This window comes from Sturnira hondurensis, unplaced genomic scaffold (genome assembly GCF_014824575.4).
Source record: "Sturnira hondurensis isolate 20B ecotype Veracruz unplaced genomic scaffold, ASM1482457v3 Scaffold0001120, whole genome shotgun sequence".
NCBI lineage: Eukaryota > Metazoa > Chordata > Mammalia > Chiroptera > Phyllostomidae > Sturnira > Sturnira hondurensis.
In genome coordinates, this window is record NW_028073751.1 from 5,511,566 (window position 1) to 5,539,391 (window position 27,826).

At 45.0% G+C, this 27,826-nt stretch overlaps 1 protein-coding gene across 4 annotated transcripts in view; it reads left to right on the plus strand.

Annotated features, from left to right (window-relative positions):
* The window catches only part of ARHGAP26 (Rho GTPase activating protein 26), a 420,536-nt gene extending 393,630 nt beyond the window's left edge, over positions 1–26,906 (plus strand). The window contains exons 21-24 of one of the 4 annotated variants that reach the window (XM_037062987.1): positions 6,400–6,510; positions 6,646–6,675; positions 12,506–12,597; positions 20,944–26,906. In XM_037062987.1, the coding sequence (XP_036918882.1) occupies positions 6,400–6,510; positions 6,646–6,675; positions 12,506–12,597; positions 20,944–21,032 (322 nt within the window). In that variant the 3' untranslated portion in view covers positions 21,033–26,906. Of the gene's footprint in view, positions 1–6,399; positions 6,676–12,505; positions 12,598–20,943 lie in introns of all 4 variants that reach the window. The other 3 variants (XM_037062978.1, XM_037062996.1, XM_037063003.1) reach the window with 3 other exon arrangements.
* The last annotated feature ends 920 nt before the right edge of the window (positions 26,907–27,826 follow it).

A 27,826-nucleotide genomic window follows, 5' to 3' on the forward strand; every position in this document is an offset into this window, starting at 1 on the left:
AAAGACTATTTAATACTATCAGAAAATCTTCATTCAGTGAAAAAGGCTTCTAACTATGTACAGAGTGGAGCCAAAGTAGGTTTATAGTTGTGAATATGTGAAACGCAGTTTATTTTTTATTATCCCTTAGTTATTGTACTGTTTTCCATGTGGACAACCCTAAACCTATTGCTCAACCCTGTATATAGTATTGGTCCCTCCCCACCAGAAGTGAGGAAATATGCCAAGGTGTGAACAGTGATTATCAGGGGTATAAATTATGGATTTATTACTTGTTTTTTGGTATTTTTCAATTGTCTACAAGGCTAGCTGTAATTTTGAGTGTCAAAATTTAATGACCTTTAAATCTTCTTAAAGATCATCTTGACTGCTTAGCCAGCAGCAGTTCAGGTTTAAACTACTGTGGTGCAGAGACCGAAGGGAGGGGGTCTGCCACACCTGTTATTAGCCTGGGAGCACGAAGGGCAGCCCTGTCCTCAGTACGGCAGGCCTGCCCTGCTGGCCCCCTGACATTCCATCGTTTGAGTGAGTCACCACAGAAGGGTGTCAGGCTCATGATGCTGCTTGAACTCTCAGCTACAACCCAGCCTGCTGCCAGCCTTTGAGCCTTATCTTCCTAAACCATTATCTCTGCACTGTCCAATGAGTGTCAAAGGGGCTGACTGGGTCTTTTGAGGACACTGTGGGCCAGTGAACTAGAGCTGAGGCAAGCCTTCCACTTGAATCCAGATCAGACAAGCTGCTACAGTTGGGTCTTGATATGGGGGCCTGGAGGGACCCCAGGAATATTTAGGGTAGAAAGTGTGGTGGGGTGTTCAGCTCAGTTATTCCCTCCCAGCTGGGTGGGAGTAACTGAGGCTGCAGAGAGACCTTCAAGGATCATCTGCTAAGATTTTAGTTACAAAATTATTTTCTCTTATCCTGTTATCTTTGGCCTCATTAGTGGGAGAAGAATTTGAGGATTTGATGTTGGAGGTGTCAGAGCCAGGAGGAGAGCTGACCATTTTTTGTTTGGGACATTTTAGGCGTGCTATCATCAGTTTTAAGTAACCTCTCGCCAGACATTTCTGGAGTGGAAGAATAATATAAGGTAGTGCGGAGCGTCTCGGGCCGTTCTCACTCCCATGTGCTTTATGTCCCACCTTTGTGTTACCTGAGTTGCATCACACCTACAGTCTGATGCTCCCTGTTCCATGGAGAAACATTCATGCCTATAGTCACCCCGCTGACACAAGCATCGGTCACTGTGGTGCATGAAGCTGGCCCATGGTATGTTGGTAGTGAGTTTTCTTGATGTGGCTCTGGGGCACAAATAAACAAAAGGCATAATTCCATCCGTAGTTTAAAAAATCATAAAGGTACCATGGGGAATGCATTTTATTGTTATACTAAAACATGGTGGTCATAAATTTAAATTGTCATTTTATAGCAAATAAATGTTGCTATGACTAGACACAAACAAGTGAAATTCTGTCCGTTGTTACAAATTACAGTTAATACTGTGGCAATTGACATAAGAATTGAAGAATAAATTTCCATAATCTTTATGAATACCCTGCATTCCGGCCGCACTCCAGATAGTTTCAGCTACGTACAGCTGGCCAAGAACCACTTAGATATTCAAGGACGTGAGAAAACATTTAGAACCCACGTTGTTCTCAACCATGGCTTTAGCCAGAGGCATCATTCTTGATACAGATGAGATCAGAAACTGGGGTGCTTCCTACCTAAAACTCCACTAAAAAGAAAACAAAATCCTCAAAAAAACATCCTAAGGACTTTTTCACAGGTTATGTATTATAGAATTACACACCTGAATAATTCTATATGTCCTGTGCTGACCGCTGAGCTGCAGTTCAGAAGTCATCACCAGGGCATTGGTGCCCGCTAGGTCATCCTCTACTGGGGCTGGTGGTGGTGAGAAAACTGAGACAGTTAGTCCTTTCTTACCAGCTGCAATGTGAAAGAAACTGAGGACTGCACATTCACAGTCAGGCAGCACTCTCTCCCAGGACTACGGGCAAGGTCAAGTGGGAGCAGGTATTGAAGTAATATTAGAGTAACTTGTCCCTTAGCTGATAAATCTCAATATCTTATATTATACTTGTTCTTTGTATGTTTCCAAAAAGGAGGTGGTTTTAATTTTTTAAAATTTTTACTTGCATTTATTGGGGTGACATTGATTAATAACATTACATAGGTTTCAGGTGTATAATTCTATATTACATAACCTGTGTATTGTATTTTGTGTTCACCACCTCAAGTCCAGTCTCCTTGATCACCACTTATCTCCCTTTTCCTCTTCTAGCCCCCTCTTCCCTCCGGGAATCACCACACTGGTATCTCTGCTGCCAGTTTGTTCTCTATGAGTCTTTTTCTATTTGGCTTGTTAGTTTATTTTGTTTGTTAGACTCCACATGAATAAAATAATGTGGTACTTATCTTTCTCTGACTGGCTTATCTCACTTAGTGTCATGCTCTCCAGGTCCCAGTAGTATTCCATTGCGTTGATGTACCACAGTTCTTTATCCGTTCATCTAATAATAGACACTTGGGCTGCTTCCAAATCTTGGCGATTGTAAATAATGCTACAGTGAATGTAGGGGTGCTTATATTCTTTTGAATTATATTCTTTTGAATTATATTCTTCAGGCTTCTTTGGATATATTCCCAGAGGTGGAATCACTGGGTCATAAGATAGTTCCATCTCTAAGTTTTTGAGGAAACTCCATACTGCTTCCCCCAGTGGCTGCACCAGTCTGCATTCCCACCAACAGTGCATGAAGGTTCCCTTTTCTCCGCATCCTCACCAGCACTTGTTTGTTGCTTTATTGATGATAGCCGTTCCGACGGATGTGAGGTATTATCTCATTGTGTGGTTTTATTTGTGTTTCTCTGATGGTTAGGAACACTGAGCATCTTTTCATGTCTGTTGGCCAACTCTATGTCCTCTTTTAGGAGATTTCTATTTAGATTCTCTGCCCATTTTTTAATTAGGTTGTTTGGGGGTTTTTTGATGTTGAGTTTTGTGAGTCCTTTATAAATTTTGGATATTTACCCTCTCATCAGATATATCATTGGCAAATATGTTCCCCCATTCATTCATTTAGTTTTTCATTTTATTGATGGTTTCCTTTGCTGTGCAAAAACTTTTTAGTTTGATGTAGTCCCATTTGCTTATTTTTTTCTTTTATTCCCCTTGCCCAAGGATATATCAGAAAAGATATGTTTCAAGAAATGTCTGAAATTTTACTGCCTATATTTTCTTTTAGGGTTTTTATAGTTTCAAGTCTCACATTTAACTCTTCAATCCATTTGGAGTTTATTCTTGTCTGTGGTCTGGTTTCATCCTTTGTGCATGTGTCTGTCCCATTTTCCCCACACCGTGTAATTGAATAGACTGTCTTTACCCCAGTGTGTGTCTCTGCCTCCCTTATCGAATGTCAATTGACTGTAAAGGGGTGGGTTTATGTATAGGCCCCCGTTCTGTTGCACTGATCTGTTTTCACGTCAGCACCACGCTGTTTTCGTTACTGTGGCCTTTTGGTTTGATCTCGGGCAGCATCATTCCTCCAGCTTTGTTCTTCTTTCTCGTGACTGCTGTGGCTATTTAGGGTCTTGTGTGGTCCATATAACTTTTGGAATACCTGTGCTAGTTCTGTGAAATACTCCATTAGTCTCTTGATAGAAATTGCCTGACTGTCTAGATTGCTTTGGATAGTATGGACATTTTAATGATGTTAATTCTTCCTATTCGTGAACACTGTATATGCTTCCACTTATTAGTATGTTTTTCAATTTCCTAGTGTCTCTGATAGTTCATTCATTACCTGTGAATAAAAATGGAACCAAGTTCTGGATATTTATTTTACATCCTGCTACTTTACTGAATTCATTTATCAGTTCTAGTAGGTTTTTGGTGGAATCTTTAGGGTTCTTTTTATACGGTATTATGCCATCTGCAAATACTGATAGTTTTACTTATTCCTTTCCAGTTTGGATGCCTTTTACTTCTTCTTCTTGTCTGATTCTGTGTCTAGGACGGCTAGTACTGTGTTGGATAAGAGAGGTGAAAGTGAACATCCTTGTTTTGTTCCCAATCTTAAGGGGAGTGTTTGTAGTTTTTGCCCATTGAGTATGATGTTAGCTCTGGGTGTGTAATATGTGGCCTGTATTATACTGAGGTATGTTCCCTCTATTCCACTTTGCTGAGAGTTTTTATCACAAATGAATGTTGGATTTTATCAAATGCTTTTTCTGCATTTATTGATGTGATCATGTGGTTTTTATGCTTTATTTTGTTTGTGTGCTATATCACATTAATTGGTCTGGGAATATTGTACCATCCCCAGAATAAACCCCGCAGTCACGGCATGTGATCTTTTTACCGTGTTGCTGGGTCTGACTTGCCAGGATTTGGTTGTTGAGGATTTTAGCATCTGCAGCTGTTTTTTTAATGTCCCATCTTGTCAAATACATTGTGTGCTCTTGCAGTTAGGGACCTCGGCAAATGCTAAGTTGTGTTTCACTTATTGTTTTGATCGTAGTAGTGCTCTATAACTAGTCTTTGCTGCATTAATGGGGAAAATGAGGGAAAAGACCATGCTCTTTGAATTTAATTATTTCTATGATATGGATTCTATCTGCTGTATGAATCTACCAGACAGAAGACTGGAGGCAGGACTGAAGATTTTGTTGGAATTTACAGTGTGTTGAGTCTTGGGCCTGTCTGTCTCTGCATTCCATTTTCCCTTGAAGATGTATGTGGTAGGCACCTAAAGGAGAGTCATTGCTCAGTGGTTAAGAAGGCTTCTAAGGTTATGGTTGGGTCTGTGGAGAAACTTGGCACAGCATTGAGAAACAGAGCAAATCCTGCTATCCCAGAGGCGTGGAGTCATGGCTTGGGGTCTAAACAGCTTGTCATTTACTAGCTGGGTATCTTTAGGCAAGCCCCAGACCGGCCCAAGTTTCCCAGTCTGTGAAATGGTAATTATAATAGTGTCTCTTGAATCATTCAGTGAGTCCAACAAGATTCATTAATTCACTTACTCAATAATTATTTATTGAATACCTACAGGCACTCTTTGAGGCTTTGGAAATAAAATGGACAAAAATCCATGCCTTGTGGAATTTATATTCTAGAGAATGGCACTCAATAAATAGTTTATTTTATTAGTCTAAGGTTCTCTGATGCACTAATACAATGGGGTTTTACTGTATATTGCCACAGGAATTTGTTACAACTATAGATAATTAGGGCCATAATTGGGTTTCAGTCTGATTAAGTAGTTCCCTTTAAATAGGACATTTATGTGTTCTTGCTAAATCCCACTCTGTTTAGAAAGCCTGTTCTCTAGATTGGACTGCTGTCATTTTCACCTCTATAAAGTGCTTGAACTAAACAGTCCAGCCATTGGCTGAGGCTCAGGGGCTGCAGGTGGTGGTGTGGCCAGGTGGTTCTCACATTGTTTTCTCAGTCATTAGTGTTTGCACTATTTGTGACTTAATGCGATTTCACAGAGTTGCTAAGATGTTTGTTTGTTTGTTTGTGTAATTTGTGGAGATAAGTCAAAGTGCAAGCATGACCAATTAAAATCAAACTGTATTTTAGTGCATAATTTTGATCTTTCCTCCCCAAACCTTTGGTCAGCCATCAGTCAAAAAACAAAATTTAAGATTGAAAGTTTCCATTCCTCCTTTTATTTATTATTTTTTACTGCCTCCCATCTGGGGTTTTTCTTTGAGCATCAACATGCCCAGAATCTATGAAAAGAGAAAGAGCAGACCTGGAAAGCAAAGCCCAGAGGAACAGCATGCCGCCCTTAGTTGCAGGCCCTCCCTGTGATGTTTCTAATGCAGCACTGCTCTGGGTCTCTAATGGCACACAGCCCTTTTAGTTAAAAATGTAAACAGGAAATTGTTTTCTGGCTGAACTGCCTGTGGGGCCCGGAAAAACGGTCATTTTTGCTGAGACACGACTTTTAAAACATTCACACAGCAGTGGAAGACGAGTGCTGGTTGTAAGCTCTTCCTGCCCAGAGACAGAGGCCGTGACGGGATATGGGTGTGGAGACTCCTGTATGTGGGCTCAGGGCATTCACTGCCGATGGCCAAAGGCACGAAGGGCACAACTGACGAAGCTCCTGGGCCCTAGAAAGCAGCTACTCTGCAAGGCAAGGCGGCAGGTTAATGCTCGAAGGAGTTTCCGAACAGGCCTTTCTTGGAAGATGCAGAGGTTTGGTCTGGAGAAACGGGACTTGGCACTGACGACGCCTCCTGTGTTTCAGTGCTGCTCTAGTCTGCTCCAGCTCTCCATCATGTGGCCCTCCGTGAACCTCCTGTGCTCCCACTGTGGTTTCCCTGTGTGCTGATGAGTTTTCTGGTTGTTATGTCTTGCAGCCCCCCGAATCCAAGCCCAACTTCACCCCTCTCGCCATCTTGGCCCATGTTCTCGGCGCCATCCAGCCCTATGCCCACCTCATCCACGTCCAGCGACTCATCCCCCATCAGGTCTGTTGCAGGGTTTGTTTGGTTTTCTGTTGCTGCTGTTGTTCTCTCATTGGCTTGGTCCTCTCTTCATGCAGTGTTCAGCCTCCTCGTCAACTTTGTTCCCTGCCATCCAAATCTGCACTTGCTTTTTGACAGGCCAGAAGAAGCAGTTCATGAAGACTCCAGGTAAAATCATGGATGATGACCAATCCGGTCCTGTTTATCCAGAGCCAGTCAGGGACACGGGTGGCCAGCCTCTGCGCTCTGGTGATTCCAGCCTAAGAGGCAAAGCTTGGGGGGACCATTTACATGAACCAGCCTAGCATTTTCTACACCCTTCTGAACCCCTCCTTCAGTTTAAATTAATACTTTGTGATACCTGGTGTTTGGGTAAAGAACACCTCCTAAACGGGCTCCTGTTTGGCTCTCTGTGCTTTGGTATGAGATAACGTCAGAGCGGTCAGCGCCAAGACGAGCACTGGCCTTTCCTTCCCTCATTTGAATCAGGTAGCAGCAGGAAACATTTACTTGTGGGGTTGGGCTCTCGACCATGAGCACTGACACCTAGGTACTGAGACTGGACCACTGGGAAAGAGATGAACATAACACAGAATAAGGGACCGAGATATGAAGTGATTTTTCTTTACATTGTTCATGGCCATGTCCTTCCCTCCATGAACTCCCAGGAATCGTCAGTGCTCCCAGTGCTCCCTGCTTCTGTCTCCATGTGTCATGAACCCTTAGCTCTCATGGGAACAGGCAGCACCTCTTTCTGAGGGTTGGCCTAGTTCCTCTTCCCAAGGGCCATACCGTAGTGTTCCCTGCTTTGATGAAGTCTTCCCAGGCTTCATTCTTTGCACTTGAATTCTTTGGAGAAAAGAGGCTGTTTAAATCCTGGAAATTAATTCATTAACTAACTAATTAATTAATTAATAACCTTCAAGTTCTTAAGAATCTCTGCTGTATGGATCTGCAGCATGTATTTCTCTCCAACTAAGTTTCTGCTTTCAGACAGCCAAATTGTAGAGCCAGTTATACCCATCCCAAGCATTTTTGGCCTTGGCAATATTTTCTCATCCATCTTTTTCTCCTAGCTGGTTTTTTGACTAAGGGGTGGGTCTAGCAGAGAGACTTAAATAATTGATAAAGCTGAGTCTCATTTTTAAAAAAATAGAAAATTCTGTGCTATTTATGTAAAGTGTATGTATTACTTTATTCTCCTCTACACACTTTTATATCTACCATTTCATTCTGCCCCTTATATGAGAGTGAGAGGAGAAACAGTCTGAACTAAGGCACAGAGAGGCGGCTTGTCCACAGTCACATGACCATAAACTAGAGCCAGTCTGGAACGCAGGACTTCGTGCCCTCAACCCACTCTTTCTTCCAAACATATGGGTGTCCCCACATTCAAGTGTGCATGTAGCTTTCAGCCCCAGAGCTTGGCCTGCTCTGTGTTTTCTCTCTAGCTTTGCCCCCAAATATGAGAAAGATACCTTTTCAGTATATCCTTTTATCCTCACCCCGGAAATAAGGTAAAAATTCAAATCCTATTTCCCTAACACTTGGGTTATTTTCTTATTACTTCTTAAACATATTTAGGTCCTTTGGGAGATACTAGCTTTCTCAGGCACTAGTTGTGGCACTGATCATTCTGATTAGATCACTGATGGTCCATGAGGAGCCTAACCGGAGCAAACCACAGTGACCAGAGACAGTCACCTTCTAAAATGCCTCCCTCACTTATACCACAGATTTGGTCATTAGAAGACTGTGGCTCATTTATTTCAATTAAAAGGGAGTAAAATCTTCAAGACATTAGCCCCTTGGACAGAATAAGTTAGGGGGCTCATTCAGCTAAAAACCCGAAATGTACTCTTTGCTTTGAGAATATTCACTTTTTTTGTGTCTCTGAGCTTTGGGGCCCTGTTGCCTCTCCAATACCTCCACCTCTCCACTCCCTTCCACCTCCCAGGACATTCTGAGGTTTTTTTCTTTAGCTACTCCTTTCCTCTCCTAAAGAATTTCCAGACTGGCAGAGGGAGGTGGCAGCAGAATCTGCTTACCTGCTGTGTTTGAGGTCATGGGCACTCAGTACTGCCTCCTCTGGCCATTGTTAGAACCGCGGCATTTGAAAATGCTCTTCCACAGCCCTTTAGGAAGCTGCCATTTTGAAAATATGCAAGGCTGAGTAGGGCTTGCAGTTGGCTGTCACTGAATTAGATATGTATGCCAATGTGGGCATAGATAGGGATAGTACTGGGGAGCTAGCCCATTATAGCTCGTCAACAGAGAGGGCTAAAGTCCCGTAACTGCTGTTGCAGTATACATACACCTGCAGGTCCAGTGGGGCCTTCCCCTAAATCTACTTCCAGAATATGAACTTCGATTTCCTTTTCTGGACAGAGCAGTTAAAAATAAGTACTTAATTATACCTAATGAATGGTCTCATGAACTTCTACATAATGCCTCCTCTGAAAATGGCTTCCTCTCCCTTCTTCCAAGCAACTTTAGTGCTTATCAGTTCAAGCTCAGAAATGAAGATGCCTTTCACAGCACATCAGAGAAAGGGGACTGGAGAAACATTCCCTTCACATTTCCCCTTTCCTTTCACTTGGACCCCTAGAAGAGCTCCTAGCCCCATACCCATCACTTGCATTTGCACAGGGGTCCCTGGAAATATTGCCTATAAGATCAAACCCTTGCAACCTGCTCATCCATCTGGCCCACCTATCATGCCGTACAATGGAGGGTGGGTCTTCATTTTGTGAGGCTTGCAAGGGCATTTGAGGGAACCTCCTCTGAGTGCTTTCCTGGCCTCATGCCATGCTCAGAGGTGAAAATTAAAAGTGAACTAGCAAAAGCTTCCAAACTTGTTCGTGCCCTTGAAGGCCCAGCTGAGGTCTGAAGGGCACTGTCACTGGAGCAGCCGAAGGCATCCCAGGCTCTCTGTGTCTAGTGCTGAGAGGCACTGCAGAGAAGAGGCAGGCAGGGAGCCAAAGAACCAAAGATGCTTGGTGGGGATTTTTTATTTCTTAAGTCAGAGCCAAAGCCTACAAATAGCCTCTGTGCCAACAGGAGCTGTTTGGGTAGGAACACTACCTAAAGCAAACTGCTCAAGCCTTTTGAGGTGAGGAGTATGGCATGGGACACTGAGCCTGTTGGGCTGACAGACTTTATAAAAAGATAAGACTCTTCCCTGGGTAGAGTTGCAAGATTTAGCAAATAAAAATACGGAATACCCAGTTACATTTGAATTGTAGATAAACAAAAGTTTTTTTAGTGTAAGTATGTATGTCTTGTGTAATATTTCAGACATACTTACACTAATAAAGTATTCCTTGTTGATCTGAAATTCAAATTTGACTAGGTGTCTTGTATTTTATTTGGCAGCCCTGCGCGTAAGTAGTGAAGGGGGGTCCCTTTAAAAAGCACCCATTCTGTCATCCCTCCCATGTCTGTGCCCGTCCTAAGGGCCTGGGAGGAGGTTGCAGGAGAAGAGACCCTCTCTTAGACTAACCTGTTAATTTGAGAGAAAAGCAAGGCCCTTTTTTTGACCTTTGTTTTTATTTTTATCATACTGTTTCATTGTCACTTCATTATTCAATTCCAAAAACCTGATATTAGTGGAAAATTACTCCTCTTGAACGATAATCTTGGGCACCATTCCCTCTGCTTTCCTCCTGCCAGATATCCCAGTTGGTTTCCCTGGCTTGCCCCTATTTTGTCCCATTCGCTTTATTTAATGAGGTTAATAAGTAACCTCCATGAAAATCAAATGGGAGGAGCCTTGCCTCAGGTGACCTTTCTCTCACCTTTTACTTTCCTGTACTCAGTCTCTTTGCTCTCTCCTCACCTTCCCTGCTCTGCCCTGTCCTCAAGGGACAGTGACCCTGGCTAGTCTCATGTTAATTGGGTCCTCCTTCCACCTTCCATGTCATGACAGGCTCTACTTACCTGTCAGGATGGGGTTTTGGTGGTTTTAGCACGTTTCACAGCCAGGTGACTTTTCGTTCCTGGAAAGTTGCACGTTGGATATTTGGCCATTGCTGGCCAATGCACAGATTTGGTTTGGTTATTCACAGATGTACCCCTTGTTCTGAACTTTATTCTGACTTTAATGATAACCACACGGGAAGAGCTGTTTTCCACTAGAACCGATGAATTCTAAAGGCCCTTCCTTCCTTTTTTCCCCAGAGGACCCACTTCCTTTTTTCTGAATTTCCCGATTTTCTCCCACCTGGCCATCATCTCTTGTCTACTAGAGGACCAGAGAGGAAGTCAGTAAACTGTACCCCCACAAAAAATTCTGAACAATCATTTGCTCTGATCATTCTGTACAATAGACCTTTCTAGCTCTCTTTCTTTCAGTTTTTACGGAGCCTACATTGGAGGTTCTAGATGCCTGGCCTTGGTATAGGTTTCCACCCATTCATGGCTTGCTCCTCTTCCCAAAGGGAAGCTGGACCTGGTGACTCCAAGAAATAGCAACTCCAGAATGACCCCAAGATGCCCTGCCTCTCCTGATTCTGTCTGTATTCACCTAACACCAGTCATCCCTCAGCTAAATCTCATTTGGTCACTAGAAACTGGTGTACCATGAGAGGGTTAGCACCACGGGATCCCGGAGACTGCCCGTAAATCATGAAGATAATAACATATATACATTGAGTAATTGTTTAATCCAGAGCACCTACTTATCTTTCTTACTCTGCCCTGGAACCCCACCTGTGCTTCCTCAGATGGCTTGGAGGGAAAAGAAGATTAGTTTTATCAAACAAAGAGCCAAGTTTTGACTGTTAACTGTAGTGTTTCTTCCGACCCTTGAAAAGTCCATAGATCATTTGGAACTAGTTGGATATCAAAGCAAAAATTGATAGAAGTTAATAGGATTTACCAGTTTTTACCATTTACTCTCTGGAACACGGATCAGCATTCTGTGGTCCTTAGGTCAAATCTGGCCCACCACCCATTTTTTGTAGTAAAGTATGGATGGAACACGGCCACATGAATTTTACGTGTTGTCTATGGCTGCTTTCAGGCTACTACAGTGCAGGCATGAGTAATTATACCAGAGACCACGTGGCCCACAAAGCCTAAGAGATTTACTGTCTGGCCCTTTGCAAAAAGAGTTTGTCAACCCTTGTTCTAGAATAATGGTTCTCAGCCCTGGTTGCACGATAGTCACTTGGAGACCTTTTAAAAATCCTGATGCCTGTATTTATATCAACAAATCAGGTAGAGCCCAGGCATTTGCATTTTTAAAAAGCTCCCCAGGTTATTCTGATACACAGTGCAAGTGATTGTTAACACTTGTGGACATGAGAAGGGCAAAAAAAAAATGCATTGTGTCCCCTCTCCCTTCTTCCTCCCCACACACCCACACGTGTTCATGGCTACACTTACGTGTGCATGTGGAACTGCTCACACACACACCTTGTCTGTCCCCTGCCCTGCCCTGGTGATCAGGGGGTTCTAGCTCTGGAATCCTGTTCCACCAGCCCAGTGACAAATAAGTAACACCTGGGAAAGGTGATGTCAATCTGTGGCCTGGAGCGGAAGCCTAGCTTTGCTAGAATTTCTCCTTTTTGATTCACTGAGCATTGCCAACTTCCAACAGGTTCTGATGGGAGTGCTCTCCAGTGCACCTTGGAAGGTCTCCCCCGGCCTGCCCTCCCTCCCCACAGCCACTCCTGCTCCAAAAAAAGGGGCCCAGCCTGCCCCTCCCACTGTTAAGCTGATGTAACTCCTAGGTCAAGTTTTAACATGGCACAAGGTGACCCCACAAGAAGTGGGGTTCCATGGGGCCTATGGCTTTTCTCTGAGCAGTTCTCCTTTTTCTCTGGTGACCTGTGCAACTTTTCTACCTCATGTTTCACCCTCTGGCTGCCTTGTTAGGCTCTTCCTGTAGCAGAAGACTAGGTGGCTTACAGAGGAGGGGAAGAAGAGAGCTTAAATATCTGGAGCTTTCAGAGGGTTTTTAAAAATTGCTAAATAAACACCTATTTTTACACAGCACACCATTCCGGAAGGCAAAAGCTTTGTATGCCTGCAAAGCTGAACACGACTCAGAGCTCTCCTTCACTGCAGGCACGGTCTTCGATAATGGTGAGTAAAGATGGGGGAGGGTAGGGTAGGAGCAAATAAGTAATTGGAGTTTTCAAAGTTCCTACCCAAGGAATATCTCAGTTGAATGGGTAAGACCGAAGAAGAGTGTGTGTTTGTGTGTCTCTTTCCCAAAATGAGAGAGCAGCAGCAGGCACTGTCAAGAGTGTCGTCAGCAGACAGAGGCAGTCTTATCACAGGGTTGTGGACATTGAGTTCGATTGTGCCTGCACTGGACTCAGCCAAGCACCTGCCAGTGGCTTTGAGAGTCTGGGACTGAACAGAGAGTAGGAGATGAAGGAGCGGAGAACAGCCATCTTGCAAGTGGTTAGAAGCTCAGGGTGGCGACTTAGCCCGCAGGTTCTGTGCACCTTTCCTCTTGGGTTCAGTGGCATTCACTGCCCATAGCAAGTGAATCCAGTTTCCAAGCTGGCAGGGCACTGTGCGAGCTCTGGGCAGCAAGCCTCGCTGTATCCCTGCTCCTCCTCCCCGAGAGCCGAACCACCCAGGCCCTGCCAGCTGCCCTGCTCTGGTGTTTTGGTGTGAAATGGATTCACAGCAGCTGCTCTGTAGGATTTAAATCTAGTACTTGGTCGATGCATCGTTTTCTTTCTTTCTTTTGTTTACCTTCCTCCCGAAAAATATATTTTTAAAGGGGAGAATTGATATCATAGTTTGTCATAACTTATCATGTGCCTCGGGTTGAAATCAGGATTCTGAGATAAAGCCCAAGTTGCCGTTACAGCTGAGATTTTCCCCAGGTGAAGTTCTTTGGGTTGATCTTTCCGGATCCCTGGGTGAAAGGGTCTATTTTGCTTAAAGGAGGAAGCAAAATCATCTACCTGGTTTCAGGAATTGGACATTTTCCAGGGCCCCTTCTGGATCTCAGGTGGTGTGGGGGCGCAGTTCCTGGGCATGGTGAGTGCATTTTGCCCAAGCACTCCCCCTCATGGCCAGGCAACCCACCCTCGCCTAGACCACACCTCCCACCACCTGCCTGAGACCCAGAAATAAGGTCAGCCAAGGCTCCCACGTAGAACTGGAGAACACAAACTCTGGATGCAGGCTACCAAAGCACAAGTCCTGTTTGATCACTTCCTCCTGTACGACCTCAACCAGGTAACGGAGGGTTGGGAGAGAAAATCAAGACAGTGCATATCACCTGTTTAAAATAGTACTCGATACATATTAAGCATTCAGTGTGTTATTGTTGTGGTTATCATCATTGTCACTACATCCATCTTAGACAAAGACCCTGACGCTATCATGACTCACAGTGACAGTCTTTCCTTGTCAGCTGATAGGACCCAGGCCTGGCTCTCGGCTGGGCTGTTGGTGACGCACCTTTACTCCCTGGGCCCTGGCTATGTGTAAGGGGCTCCAGGTCCAAGCCAAATCAGAGGCGGGCTCCTGGGAAACCACCCTTGTCTGCACCCACATGGCAAGGGGCTGCCCGGTGTGCACAGCCCCTGCGTGGTTTATGGCAGAGGTCCCGATCAGGCATAGTAGAAAGAGGGAGAGAATGGTCACGGGGCATCTGGGGGGTTCCCGGGTCTCTCTCGGCACTGGACCTGCTGGGCCTGCATCCTCTTTTGTGGTTCTCGGAGCTCCCAAAGCACTGTCCCTAAACCTCCACTCCTTTTCGTCTGGGCCTGTGCAAGGCCTCCAGAGGGGCCTGTGGGGGGAGTCGCAGCCCAGCCGTAACATGACAAGGTTTCCACAGCAGACAAACCAGAGTGGGGCTGCTCTGTTAGCAGGGGAAGGGCTGCTGCCTACAGATAAGCAGGCCTTGTAGGACTTGAGAGAGCTCCACACTTACAGAGGAGCTCGGTTTGTAGGTCTGTCCTCCAAACCCCGAACACTGTCCCCGTGGGCTAGGGGCTGCCATGTTCCAGCTGTTCACTCTGAGGATTCAGAGGACCCCCGATCCCAGGGGCAGAATTTGTTTAGGCTCCCCAAAGGCATCTGAATGTGTGGGTACATGTTTTGTGATTCCTTTTCTTGAGTGTAGCTGTCTTCCATTTTTTAAAAACATGGTATTGAGAGTCCCACGTACCATAAAATTGTACAAGTCAGTGGTCTGGGGTATATTCGGAGTTGTGTAATCCTCACCATCCTCTAATTCCAGAATGTATTCATTGCCCGCCAAAGAAAAAGAAACCCTGTCCACTTTAGCAATCATGCCCCATTTACCCCTGACCCAACCCCATCCAGCCTGGGTACCTGCTGTTCTCTCCATCACTGTAAGTTTGCCTGCTCTGGGTAATTCGTATAAATGGAATTCCGCAGCACGTAGCCTTTGTGACTGGCTTCTTTCACTTAGTATATTTTCAGGGTTCATCCATGTTGTGTCATGTGTCAGAACTTTATTCCCTTTTACTACTGGGTAATATTCCACTGTAGGAACGTATCACATTTGATTCATCCCTTCATCAATTGACGAGCATTTTGACCATGTCCACTTTGGGGCTGTTATGAGTCATGGTGCTGTAAACATTTGTGTGCAAGTTTTTGTGAGGAAGTATATTTTCAACTTTGGTGATATACCTAGGGATAGGATTTCTGGGTCATGTAGTAGCTCTGTGTTTAACTATTTAAGGAACTGCCAAACTATTTTACAAAGGGATTGTGCCATTTTACGTTCCCACCTTCCGTTTTTAAGTCTGCTTCTGAAGTAGTTGAAGTAGCTGAAGACACCTAGGGGATTTTGGACTGCCAAGTGCTTTCCTTCCCGTCAGGGTGCTCTGCCCAGCAGGTCTGATGCCCTCTCCCACCACACACCTTGATAATTGTCATAACTCCTGCCCTGACAAATGAGAGCAGGAGAGCAGTTTGGTGTCACCAGTCAGGCGCCTTTCCCGAGCCTTCCCGTGGTCTCTGGAAGTCGTGGCAGGGCTTCGTGACACTAGTTTGTTTCTAATCAGCAGTGCCAGTGACCTTTCAAGTTCCCTGAAGAGCAAAAGGCCAAATTAAGCCTTTCTTCTTAAGAAGAAAACACCTTTCACTGTTGACTGAGCCACAGTCGAAGAAGGTTCTGACAAAGTAGTTAATCCACTATATAGACTGGTTTGGGTGACAACATTTTATTATGTCTGATTTTTAGAAGTTGCTACTAATACATATCCTCTATTTTCTCCTACCCTTCACCTGTCTTGCCTTTCTTCCCAAGAAATCAGGCATTTCAGTGGGAAAAAACTATTTATGCAGTAGGCAGGAAGACCTCTTTCTTTGTTCTATCTCTTGTTAGTGTATTGCTGGAGATACCAGCTGGGGGCTGTTTAAGTTGAATGCTCTGCAGATGTCAGGTAAATCATCAGACCAATTTGAAGAAAGTTTCCTAATGGGAGGGAGAGAGAGTTTTTGAGAGCAAGAAGCATAAATAAGGAGGAGGAAGAGGGGAAAGTCTGGTGTTTTGTAATGATTAATATCCAAGCCTGTGGATTCCAGGGGTCCGTGCTGCACGTCTGGAGTGGCTGCTCGGTCAGCTTTTGGACTTTGCGCAGTGGGCAGTGGCTGTGCAGTGCTTGGCAATAACTCGTGTCGGCCCTTGCCAATCTGCTAGGAAACTGTCCTCTTCACCAAGTGCAAGCATCTCAGACAGTAACTGGAAAGACAAATAGCTCGTGTTCTCAGGAACATTAGTCATCTTGAAGCTACGTGATTAGCAATACCTGGAAAATTCACACAGTGTTCACTAAAATTGAGTTCTTGGGATACCTTTATCAAGATTTGAGATGGACTGGATCCAATGATTCTGGAGTACAGGGGGCAGTGTGAATGCAAGGCAGGGCTGCCCTGGAGATTTTTTGCTGACAGAGAACATCCTCACGAGGGCTGTCGAGCTGCTCAGGCAGGGGAGTTGCAGAAGGCTCCTCTGTAGGGTCTTCAGCCTCCCCAACCCTCTATGCTGTCACACCGAAGCCCAGGCTCCCCCGTCTCTCACCCGAGTGTTTCTACCGGCTGCAGGACTGGCCTTGCACGTCCACTCCTGCTCTCATAACCGGCCTCGACATCGCAGGCAGCCAGAGTTACCTTTGGAAAATGGAAATCACATCATGTTATTCTCCTGCTTCAAATACTCCAGGGGCCTCCCACTGCTCTTAGAATTGTTGACGAGGACCTCCGTGGTCTGGCTCCTGCCCCCCTGGCCCCCCCTCACCCCCCTTGATATGCTGAAGCCTCACAGGCCTTTATGTTCTCCAGCAGGGTCGGCCGACTGTGACCTGCTGGTCAATCCAGCCTCCTGCCTGTTTTTTGTAACCAAAGCCTTACTGGAATGCAGCCACCCGTGCCTCTTTGTTTATATATTGTTGGTGGCATGACAGTGGCAGAGTTGAGTAGAAACACATATTTACTATCTGGGTCTTTAAGAAAAATTGCAGACAACTGTTCTAAAATTACACCAAGCTTCTCCCCATCTTCATGTATTTGTCCTTGCATCATCCCTGCCCACTGGCTCCTTTGGATCATTTAGGTTTTAGCTTGCTGAGCTCCTCTCCACCCACCGACTTCCCTATCCCGGTCTCTTTCTCTCTTCTCCTCTCATCTCAACCTAAGATTATATGCTTGTTTATTATACATTATCTCTCCCTGAGAGTAGAATCATGTCTGCTTGCTCTGTACCATGTGCAAGGACGTAGCACAGTGTCTGGCATGTGGTAGGTGCTGAATGAACACTTGTTAAATGAGGAAATGCTTGATATACACAGGGGTGTGTGCCTCTTCCAGCTAGTGTTTCTTGCAGTTGGGGAAGCCAGTCATTAGAGATCTTAGCCACACACTTGCTCCTTGTCCACAGTGAGCAAAGGAGGGGAGAGCATGAGTTGCATATACAGGGGTATATGGTGTATATATAGATAGAGCTGAGAGAAAGTGGTTGGCAGGAAGCACACACATGTCAGCAGCAGCTTATATTTATTATATGCTTGCTGGGCTGGAGAGCTGCCCGGGCAGCTCTCTGCAGCATCTTGTGGTTTATATAGCACATTGGACACTGGTGCATTCAGAAGGTTGGACATTGGTACAGTTCAGCCCAGTAAGTACTTACGAGCATCTTTTTGAGATCCAAAGCATTGGGCTAGGTAAATGTGGTCGTGGTTAAGACCACAGACTCTGGGGTCAGGTGTCTGGGGTTCAGATCCACCTCTGTCATCTCCCAGCTGTGTGATTTTGGGCAAGATGCTTAACCTCTCTGAGCCTCAGTTTCTCATCAGTAAAATGAGTATGATGGCAGAACGAACTGCATAGTCATTCTGAAAATGAAAGTAGGTGATGCAGGCCAAGCAGTTAAAATGTGTTCAACATATGTACCATCATTCTTAACCTCAAGGATCACATTCTCTGGTTGAATAGAGGCAAAGGGCTTGTAGTGGTTAAGGGCTTGGGCTCTGGGGTTAAACAGGCTGGGCTCAAATTCTGCTTCTACCATTGTAACCCTGCACACATTAATTTACCTCTGTGAGCCTTAATTTTCTCATCTGTTAAATAGTGATGTTAATAATATAGCGAGGATCTTTAGGGTCAAATAAGTCAGTGCATATCTGAAGCTTTGAGCCTGTGGCTGCTTCCCCATCACTATTTCCAGGTGTTAGTTTCTATCACTTTAATTCATCAGGCAGAGAGGAGGAATGAAGAATGTTGAATGATATAACAGTTAGGAAAGCAAAGCTTGTAATGCTCCTCCTCCATTTGAGCAGCATTAGTGGTATGCATGAATAATACGCAGAATGTACTCTGAGGCTTCCAGGAGTCTGCGAAAGGGGAGAGCAGATAGATGGGCCTCTGTGGCCGTGTTTGTGGAGGGGGCGGGGCTTCAACTAAGTCTTGAAGTATGAGGAAAGGACGCGAAGGAAAGACAGTAGAAAGCTGGAGGTGGGGTAGGGATCTGGCTGCGCCACCCCCTCCATCAATTTGTGAGAATTTGCATTTCAATTCTTATTAACACCTTCATTACACAGGCATTTGGACACAGAAAAGTTATAACCCTTAACTTGCTGTGAATAAGTTAAAATGCAGATCCCTGGGCCCCACTCCTTGACATTCTGCTTGAACTGATGTGCCATGGGGCCTAGGAATCTGTGGTTTTAATAAGCATTCAGGTAGGTACCGCACCTTAATAAAGCCTGATTGGAAAACCTAATTGAGTCAGTAGTCTGACCTACAGGCAATATGTATTTTCCCCTGTAGCCCCCTGTGACACATCTCCTGTCCTCCAATTTGGAGGACTTCCTTTCTCCCCTCTTATCCTTTCCTTACTCTGCAAATTTCATTTCTAATGTTTGCAGACGTCACCACCTCAGCACCTGAGCTGTGTTTGGACAGCTGGCCAGGAAGGGAAAATGTCGGAAGGACATGGACGCAGAGCGTCCGGTGGAGTAACGACTGAGCTGGAGGGTTGCTGCAGAGAGGGGGGCTCTTTTCCTTTTCTTTTTAAATTTTGTTTGGTCGCTTATACTTTCTAGGTATTTTGTTTTGGGTAGTAAGTTTGATTTGTTTGGCTTTGGTTCTAAGCATTTGAGGTTTCCCAAAGCATAGGTGAGTGTTGATACCAGGTTCTTACCCAGGTTTTGCTGGGAAATTTGTACTTGACCAATCAAATGACCCCTACTGACTAACCTGTACTGAGCATTTACTGTGTCCTGACCCTGTTGAGTGCTTTCTTCGTGTTGGCTCCTTGAACCCTCACAAGAACCACTGAGAGGGAGAGAGTTTTATTATCACCGCTTAATAGGTGCAGAAACTGAAATAGTCTTGGCAGAGTCAGCTGGACGGGTGAGTAGAAGGCAGGGTTGTCAGGATGCTAGTACATTAGGGGCAGGATGGGGGAGCTTGGTCATAGGAGAGTCCAGGTTGCTTTTCAGTTACATATTGTGTTCTTCCTAGAGACACTTCTCTTCCAGGCTCCTCCATGTGGGGGGGTCATGAATCCACAAAGTGCCCATGCTACTTTGGGTTTATCCCTAAAGCCATGATATGACATTAGGTACACATTTCGAAAGCCAACTAACAGGTGTTTGACCTTGTCTTTTCCTACAGAAACACTCACAAGCTAGACGAGGTTGACCGTGATCTTCGTAAGACTCAGTGTATGTCCTTCTGTTTCCCCACTTGCTTCTCCTGGTTCGCAGGCCCGCGCTCATTCCACTGAGCTACACCAGCCAGGGCTCCCCACTTGCTTCTATTCTTGCTTCCTTCCCTACGGGTTACAACTAAACCTACATAGTAGCGCTGGGGCAGGAATGCTTTCCTAAAACAAGCTCAGGAAGTTGCTTAATTAACCTAGGGGAGGGAATAGAGGAAAAAACAAAAATTCACTCTCTCCCCACAATCTCAGAAGATTGGAGTTTTTCAGTCCATTAATAGCAAATGCCCTGCCTGGCCCAAGAGTGACTTGTATGTTCCCAGTTCACAAGTGTGAACACCATCATGCCATCACCAATTCCCAAGATTTCTTCTTTCTTCCTTCCTATGTTGAGTACTTTTCAGACACAGTTGGATTTTATATAATCTTTGCAATATCACAGTAGTTTCTATAGAGATGTAATGTGATATCCCAGAAATAGTCGTGTATTATTTGGATATTGAAAAACCAGAGGGGCAGAAATTTTGAAAGTTGCCATAGAGGGAAAGACTTGTTACAGGAGGGATGCAAACCTAGAGAGCAGGAAAGAAAGCTAAGAAAGGGTGTGGATGGAACAGAGAGAGAGCTATTCAGAGACTATAAAATGCAAAAACAAAAACAAAATCAAACAAAAAAAACCCCTCAGAGGGAATTTACAAGGAAATTTGAAGCAGAATTTGAAGGCAAGTAAAATGAGTGATTCAAAGCCAGGTGTCTTTAAAGGTTGGTTTGTAGCAGTCCTTTATGGGCACTGCCTTTGGTACAGAGTCAAAACTGGGGAGGGGGGGAGGAACAGGGATGGATGCATGGATGCATGGATGGACGGATGCACAGACAGATGGACAGACCGAGAGTACACAGGTAAATATACAGATAGAGCACCATGACTGTGATCTAACCTAAAATCTGTTCCTTCTGTATAGTTTAAACCAGGACTTTCAGAAAGTCTATGAAATTCCTAAGATGGTATGCACAATTTTTAATGTCTGTGTCAGTTTCCATTTTTGTTGAGAAGACAGTTCAGCATAGCCTTCATCAGAAGGCGTATGTCCAACAAAAAGTTCAGAAGCTCTGGTTTAAACAAGTCCTAGAATCTTGTGACTGAGCAACTTCACTAGCTCTCCAGACTTCTTTCACACATACACGTACGCACACTCATAGCACACCTCCTCTGCCTGCTCTATCTGTAACATCATCTCTTCTCACTCTCTCTCCCTTTCCTGTTACAGTTCACCCGTCTCAGGAGCCTGGCTGGTTGGAGGGGACTCTGAATGGAAAAACTGGCCTCATCCCTGAGAACTACGTGGAGTTCCTCTAACTGTGGGCCCCAGCGGAACTGCTGAGCTTTCCATGGTATCCATGACAACTGCTGAGTCCAGTATTGTAGGTCATTTCTCATTGCCGCTGAGAAATGCAGGATGACTGACTCTGCTGCTACCTGTCAACACGAGTGTTTCTGTGAACTTTGGTGTCATCCATCCCCATGATCATCTCAGCTGACACGCGATGACATTGCAAGAAACAGAAGTAAATCAGCAGGGGTGGCCATTTTGTTTTGATAACTGAGAGAAAGGCTTGCAAAGCCATTTCTCTCATTCAGCACCCTCAATGGGGAACACTCATTTTGTTTCCACAGCCACCCGAACTCCCAGCCTTCTCCAAATGGAAGTAGGATCTAAGTAGTCCTCAGGCAGGCAGGGCTGGGTAATGGCTCTGAGATCCAGGCTGGGTTCATTGCTCGTGTTTACAGTAGACACTCTAAGCCGCCTCTAGATACTTGAGACCCATAGTGCTACAGGCAGCTGGGGCTGTTTGCGTGCAGGATGGAGAGGGCTTACAGCACTGTTTACATAAGGTCCAATCTCTCACCATCTCTGAAACAGCCATTGGCCCAGCATCAGCAGAATTAGTCCAGTCCCCTCTTACACGGGAGCACACACACCCCGCGTTCCCCTCCTCCCGAGCTAGGAACTTCTCTGCCACCGAGGGCGGCCAGCACCTCGTAACTACGGCAACCCAGCCTACTCCTAAACCAACCAAAAAAAATAAATAAATAACACGCTCACTTTGCATGACACATTTTTTCTCCCCTCTTTTGAGTAGTTTTTTGAATGGTTTTCCAACAACCTTAATCAAAACATCAAGAAATTGGAGTGGTCTGCTTAGGACAGACAGAAGAGCAGCTGGGAAGTGTTTCTTGTCTGATTTATTTCAGCAGCATCAGGATATATTTGGAGCAAACTCTAGTAACCTCTTGAGATTAAATTACAGGCTTAATGTTTCTGTTCTTCCATGCGACTGGTGTTTGCTTTCTAGGGGGCCATATGCCACCTCCCAGTGGGTAGCACCCTCTTCTTTCTGACACATTCCCTAATGGCCTCCAGTTCACCAGCCCTTACCCCTGCCCTGGCCTGCCTCTAGCCCATCACTGACCACCCTGACAGTGCCCTGGACTGCTGAGCACTGGTACCCTGGTGGTCTGCAGGGCTGATTCCTAGGCCAGCCCAATGGCCTATAGTTTAAAAGGACATATAGGTTCACTGCCACTCAGAAAAAGGGAATTGTTTCTCAGGCTTTAGAGGCATGAGACTGATATCATAAGCTATTGTAATTCAGGAGGACACCAAAAGCTAGAGGCATGGAAGGTGTGATGGGCACCTTCTGAGGAAGAGAATTTCCTGGCCCCCAGGGCTGGGGCTTGCGGAAGACTGCCTTGAGTGGGGAAGTTCCACACGGATGTTTCACATTCACCTGGCTTCCAAAGGACAAAGTCCCCAGGGTCTTCCACGTTTGAATGTCCTTGCAAGAGTGACTGGACAGATCAACTCCAAACTGATGGACTGTTAAGCTCCGCAGGACTGCATCAGGGTGGCAGCTGTGCTCCAGAGTATTCCCTGCTTCTGGAATTTCTCTTTAGGGAAGTTTAAAGAGGAAAAGAAAAACTTGAATTGTGTTGAGTTACTGTATCTTTTACATTTTTTTGGAAAAGATAAACCTGTAAATAGAGTGATTTGAAATTCTATATGGCAAAGTTTTATATTTGATATTCTTGAAGCCAGTTGCTCCACACATTTAAGCTTTGATTGCTGGACAAATGTGTGTAAGAGGGAGAACGAGGAAGCGAGGTTGGAGAGAATCAAGGTCATTCCTCTCTGACCTTGGGGAAGGAGGAGGTATGTCTGCACATGCTCTGCTGGCTCTTGTTGGTGGACATAACACACGAATGATGTCCAGTCTTCTTATCCAGGTGTGTTTTTACACATTTCTTGAGCTTTGGATTTGGAGATGGAAGGAGCATCTTCCAGCAAAGAATCTTTCCAAGAATTCCTGCTCAGTAGTGAGGTGAAGCTCAGGATTTAAATAGATGGGACCAAGGCTTAGGAGTTTTGTTGTTTTTGTTTGTTTGTTTTTTCCATTTTTATTCTCAGGTGTATCTCTTGGTACCCTAAGATATCAGGACAGAAAGATACAGGATAATTGTGCATTCCTTATATGTAACTCTTCTGCACATCTTCCAAGACTTTATGAATGAGGCCAAGCTAGTTTGCGAGTGTTGTATGTGTCCAAGTTCTAAGAAACACTGGCGATTTAAGACCTTTAATTCTCAGTATGCTGCAGCTTCTTCTTTCCCTGAACATGTTTATGCCCTTCCTCTTTATCTCAGATTTCCTATAACCCCAAGTGAGGGGAAAACTCCAAAGAGTAATGGATATTGTGCCATTAGAGCTTTATAGATGGTTTTCAAGTTAATAGGAGTACGTCATTGTGACTCAGTCCATGAGCTGAAGGGTTACACAGCTGTTACCCAGGAGCTCACCCGGCAGCAATCGAGACACTGCCACTGAATCAGGGAATTAGGATTAGGACTGGACAAGACCCAGGCAGGACTCAGGAAAGCTATCATTGAAAACCTAAGAAGAAAGGGACTCACGGACAGGCTATACCTACTCCCTGTGGACTTCGAACAGCTTGGAAACCTGTTCCATGGGGCCTGGGGCAACAAGCACACTTTGCCACTGTGCTTTTCAAATAGGAGGAGTGCAACATAATTGTTTTAACGCATTTGATGTTTTATATTGTCACCAGCCCCACTGAAACCTTAACTAGAGTTAACATGGAGTAACAAAAGGCTCAGGTCTTAGCCTGGGAGTTCCTTATGGAAGCATACCTGTGGACACTCAGCCCCAGCTTGACCACTTGGAAGCATGTCCGTCCCTCCTCAGTTAGCCCTGACTGGAAGCCAGAGGGAAATGGAGCTGCTGCCAATGGGAATTATTAGGTAGATTCCTTCCCAGTGTCCCTGTGGCCATGCTGGGCCAGGGACTCCTTTCCCCAGCCAGGCTTACCTCCTCCCCATTTGCCATAGACCTGGAGAAACCGTGCAGAATATGAGCCAACAAATAGGAAGGATTTTGGAGACTAAAAATGGATTTTACCCTCTCCACTATCTCTACCCTCTGTCCATTACTCTCTGCTTGGATAGAGAGGGAACTTCAGGATAGGTTAGGGGAGTGAACTAGGTGTTAGTTTGGAAGACTGTTGACCAAGATCCCCGAGTTTTCCCTGGGGTCCTTATTTCTTTTGTAATAAGGCCCTGGGATCTGATTGGTGTACAGAGCCTGAATCTTTTTTGTGTATTAAGATCAGTCTCTCCCTTCTTCCTGTACTCATAGAAGCCTGTATCTGCAGGATGTCATAAGAAGGTAACTAGTTTCAAACCCCTGCCCCCGCAGGCAAGTAAGTCCCTGATTCACTGAAGACTGGTAATGTCTCTTCAATTTTCAAAAATAAACATGTAGGGGTGGGCCCTGTATAGCACCACCTTCCTTGGTATCTTGTAAGTGGAGCAGTTTTTAGCTTACTGTTTGGGGTTTCGATAGCCAACGTGTGTTTTCTGATGTCAGACCAAACTGGTTTTTTCAGCATCATTCCAGTTCATCCCTTCTTGCTGAGGTTTTTTTTTTTTTTAACAGAGGCAAAGAGAAAGAAATGAGCAATCACATACTGGCAGGCTGGCATTAGTAGGACAGTCCTAGTGACGGGGTTATTTCAGACGTTTGTTGCATCCCCATGGTTGTGTGCAGCACCCCTTGCTCGGAAAGAAGTCCCACCAACTGCAGCTGTGTCTCCGGAAACAGCAACGCCAGTCTCACCAGAAGTTCTGTCTTAACTTCTGGGGCTCCAGAAACTTCCATGACCGAGGGGTCGGGAGACAGAAATAATTGGCTGATGATAACTCGATCACCTATTTGTGACTGTCTATTGACACTGTTCATCCCCTGGCTTCTGTTCCCAAAACAAGTCTGGACCACCCATATTCGTAGGCACAGGACCGCCGGGCGCAACAGTGGCCATCATGGCACCTACAGTTTCCCTAGAAGTGAATGTCTTGTGAGCAACCGTAGTACCCAAGTAGGTAGCCGGCACCGAAGAAACCAAACAGCCTCTTAGCTGCCTGACTTTAAAAGGAGTGTCCTGGGTATTCTGTCTCGGGAGCTATCTATCATCTCTGGCAAACTTGACAGTCACCAATTACCTAGACAACCCTCTCCCACATCTCTTTCAAGTCAACTGGGTGTCCTCTCACACACCCTGTGCTGGTGTTCAAAAAATTTATCTTGTGCTCAGATGTGTTTGGCAGCCATGCTGATCTGCTGGGTGCTGGACCTCTGCCCTGTAATTGTAGCATCGAGGTGATAACGGCGGGAGAGGCGTGCACACCGCACAGTTCCGCACAGTTCTGCAGTGTGCCTGGGACAGCACTCCAAGTAGTGACTAGCTTTTCCCCTTTGGACACCTGCAGTGCTGGTCTAACTGAAGAGCTCCCCGAAGCAGAGGGAGAGGCCCTGCAGGAGCGCCGGACCTGGTGCGGAGCCAGGGCCTGCTGGAGTGCGGTCTTCTCGTGGGAGCACTTGTGTCTTGGGAGAAAAAAGTCCTGGGTGTAAACTAACGCTGGGGGCAGAGGGAAAGAAAAAGGCAAACCACACTGAAGGACTCTGGATTTTTTTACGTATAGAGAAACACAGTTCTTAATAGAAGAAGGGAAAACCTATCACAAAAAGTTCATAACTGACGTTTTGGGGAAAGGTTTACAGGACACAGTAATATGGCAGCGTCTTTCAAGATGGGGTTCTTTAGAGAACAAAGGCTTGGCGTGGTCCTACACCCGTGTAGGGGCAACAGTTACTGTCACATAAGTCTCTTCAGTGAGAACCAGAGTGCCGGTCGTCAGAATGTCAGCACCAGTGGAGCCGTCCGGAGAGATGAGGTCACTCCACGCCGGTCCGCCTTGCCCGTTTCCGGTGCAGACGGCTACGAGCAGCGTCCCTGGGTGTCCAGATGCCAGGGTCAGCCTTGCACCTGTGGAAGGAGGCTCATCTGACAATTCTAAAGTATATATGTATCAGTGTGTGTGTTTGTGTGTGAGTAGCGTGTACGTATAGTGCACATTTATGTATGTGAAGATACAGACTCACGTAGAAACCCACGGAAGCTGGCAGTGGCTGGGCCTTCACAGCCTTTAAGATTCGAAGGTTGAGAATTCAAGAAACAAGAGACTGTTGATTGACCGTCAAAATGGTTAGAGATGTAAATTTTAAAAGTGCCATTTTAAAACGTTGTTCTTATTTATCAAATGGTTACTATATACAGCTATATTCCATGTTAACTTATTAAAGCTCATGTTGCAAAAAGATCAAATTCATAAGTGGTTAGTAGCTAATACCAGGCTAGTGTTCAAAAGCACTCTAAAGGGTATTTGGTCCACATTTTGGAGAAGAATGTTTGCATGTTTAATTCATAATTTAGGCTACCTTTGGATATATTATAAAGTGCTGTGTGATATAAGTACTTAAAAATGGCACTTTAATTTTTTTTAAATCATAAATAATGCACTGTTTTAAACTTCAGTATTGAGTATTGACTGGTGTAGAGAATCTGATTCTGTAATTAAAAAGTAATTTGTGGCTAGAATAGGACTTTTTTCTCGTTACTAGTGAAACAGTTTTGCCATGTATAAGCTTTAAAAAAAAAGTGCTTTTGTGTCACAAAGCATATCTACAAAGAAAATACAATTTCTGTTGAGTGGACTCTGAAACTTGGCTTTTTTACATTTCATTGGTTTATGTGACAATCCCTATAAAATGAGTGGAAGTATGATTTTTCAATTAAATGACTTTTCCATTTGATGGTATGTCTATTTCTTAAGTTTCTGATAAAGTTTTGACATATGCATATTTTAATGTATCTTCAAATCAGCAAAGACCATGATCAAAAGTCACATGTCTGGGCTCCTGTGATTACTGGTGACAACTTTGGTGCTGATTTCTGACGCACTCTGAGGAGCTTTGGTTTCCTTTAGGAAGAGGTCAGATGCTAATGAACTTGAAGAGGAGGGATCAGACATGTTAAACAATTCAGCCCCCAAAACTCATATTCCAATGAACCTTTCTGACTTTATCTCCTAGAATATTTATTGTTTTATTCTTCCTAAATTTGATTTTCTACTCAACCATTTTCTGGAACTTCGTTAACATGGTATGTAATAATCAAAGAGCCAGGACGCAGGCAGTCCCACCCCGCAGCTGGGCATGTCCCACAGGTTTGCAAATCAGTTACTTGTAACTCCAGTCCCAGGCCAGCTCACATAGTTTAGTCTTTTCATTCATCATGTCCCTTCCAGGCGCATTCTGAGTTGGAGCCTGGAGCCTAGGTTTTACAGTTAGCTCTGGGCTTCTGCCAGGAGAGCAGAGGACTGGGAAGAAACGCAAGAGAAGTGCAGGCGGAGCCAGCGTTCTGAGGATTAAGGGGGAAACTTGTTTTGGGGAAACGGGAGTGTGAGTGTCCCCTGGGGCCTGGTTCTCAGGGGGTGGCTATTTGAATGTGTGGGTGATTTGTGAGCTGTTTATACTGTTCTCACTTGTCACTTTGTAAGACACTGGTTCACCCCTATGAGCAACCCAGACAGCACCTGCTGCCTTCACTGAGCTTACCCCCTGCCCTGGAAAATTCTCCCAGCATCTGCAGCCTCACACATATGTGAGGTCACGAGCTAGCTTACATGGCCCGTGTGGCTGATGACCATCATGTGGAGAACAACACACATGGTATGTG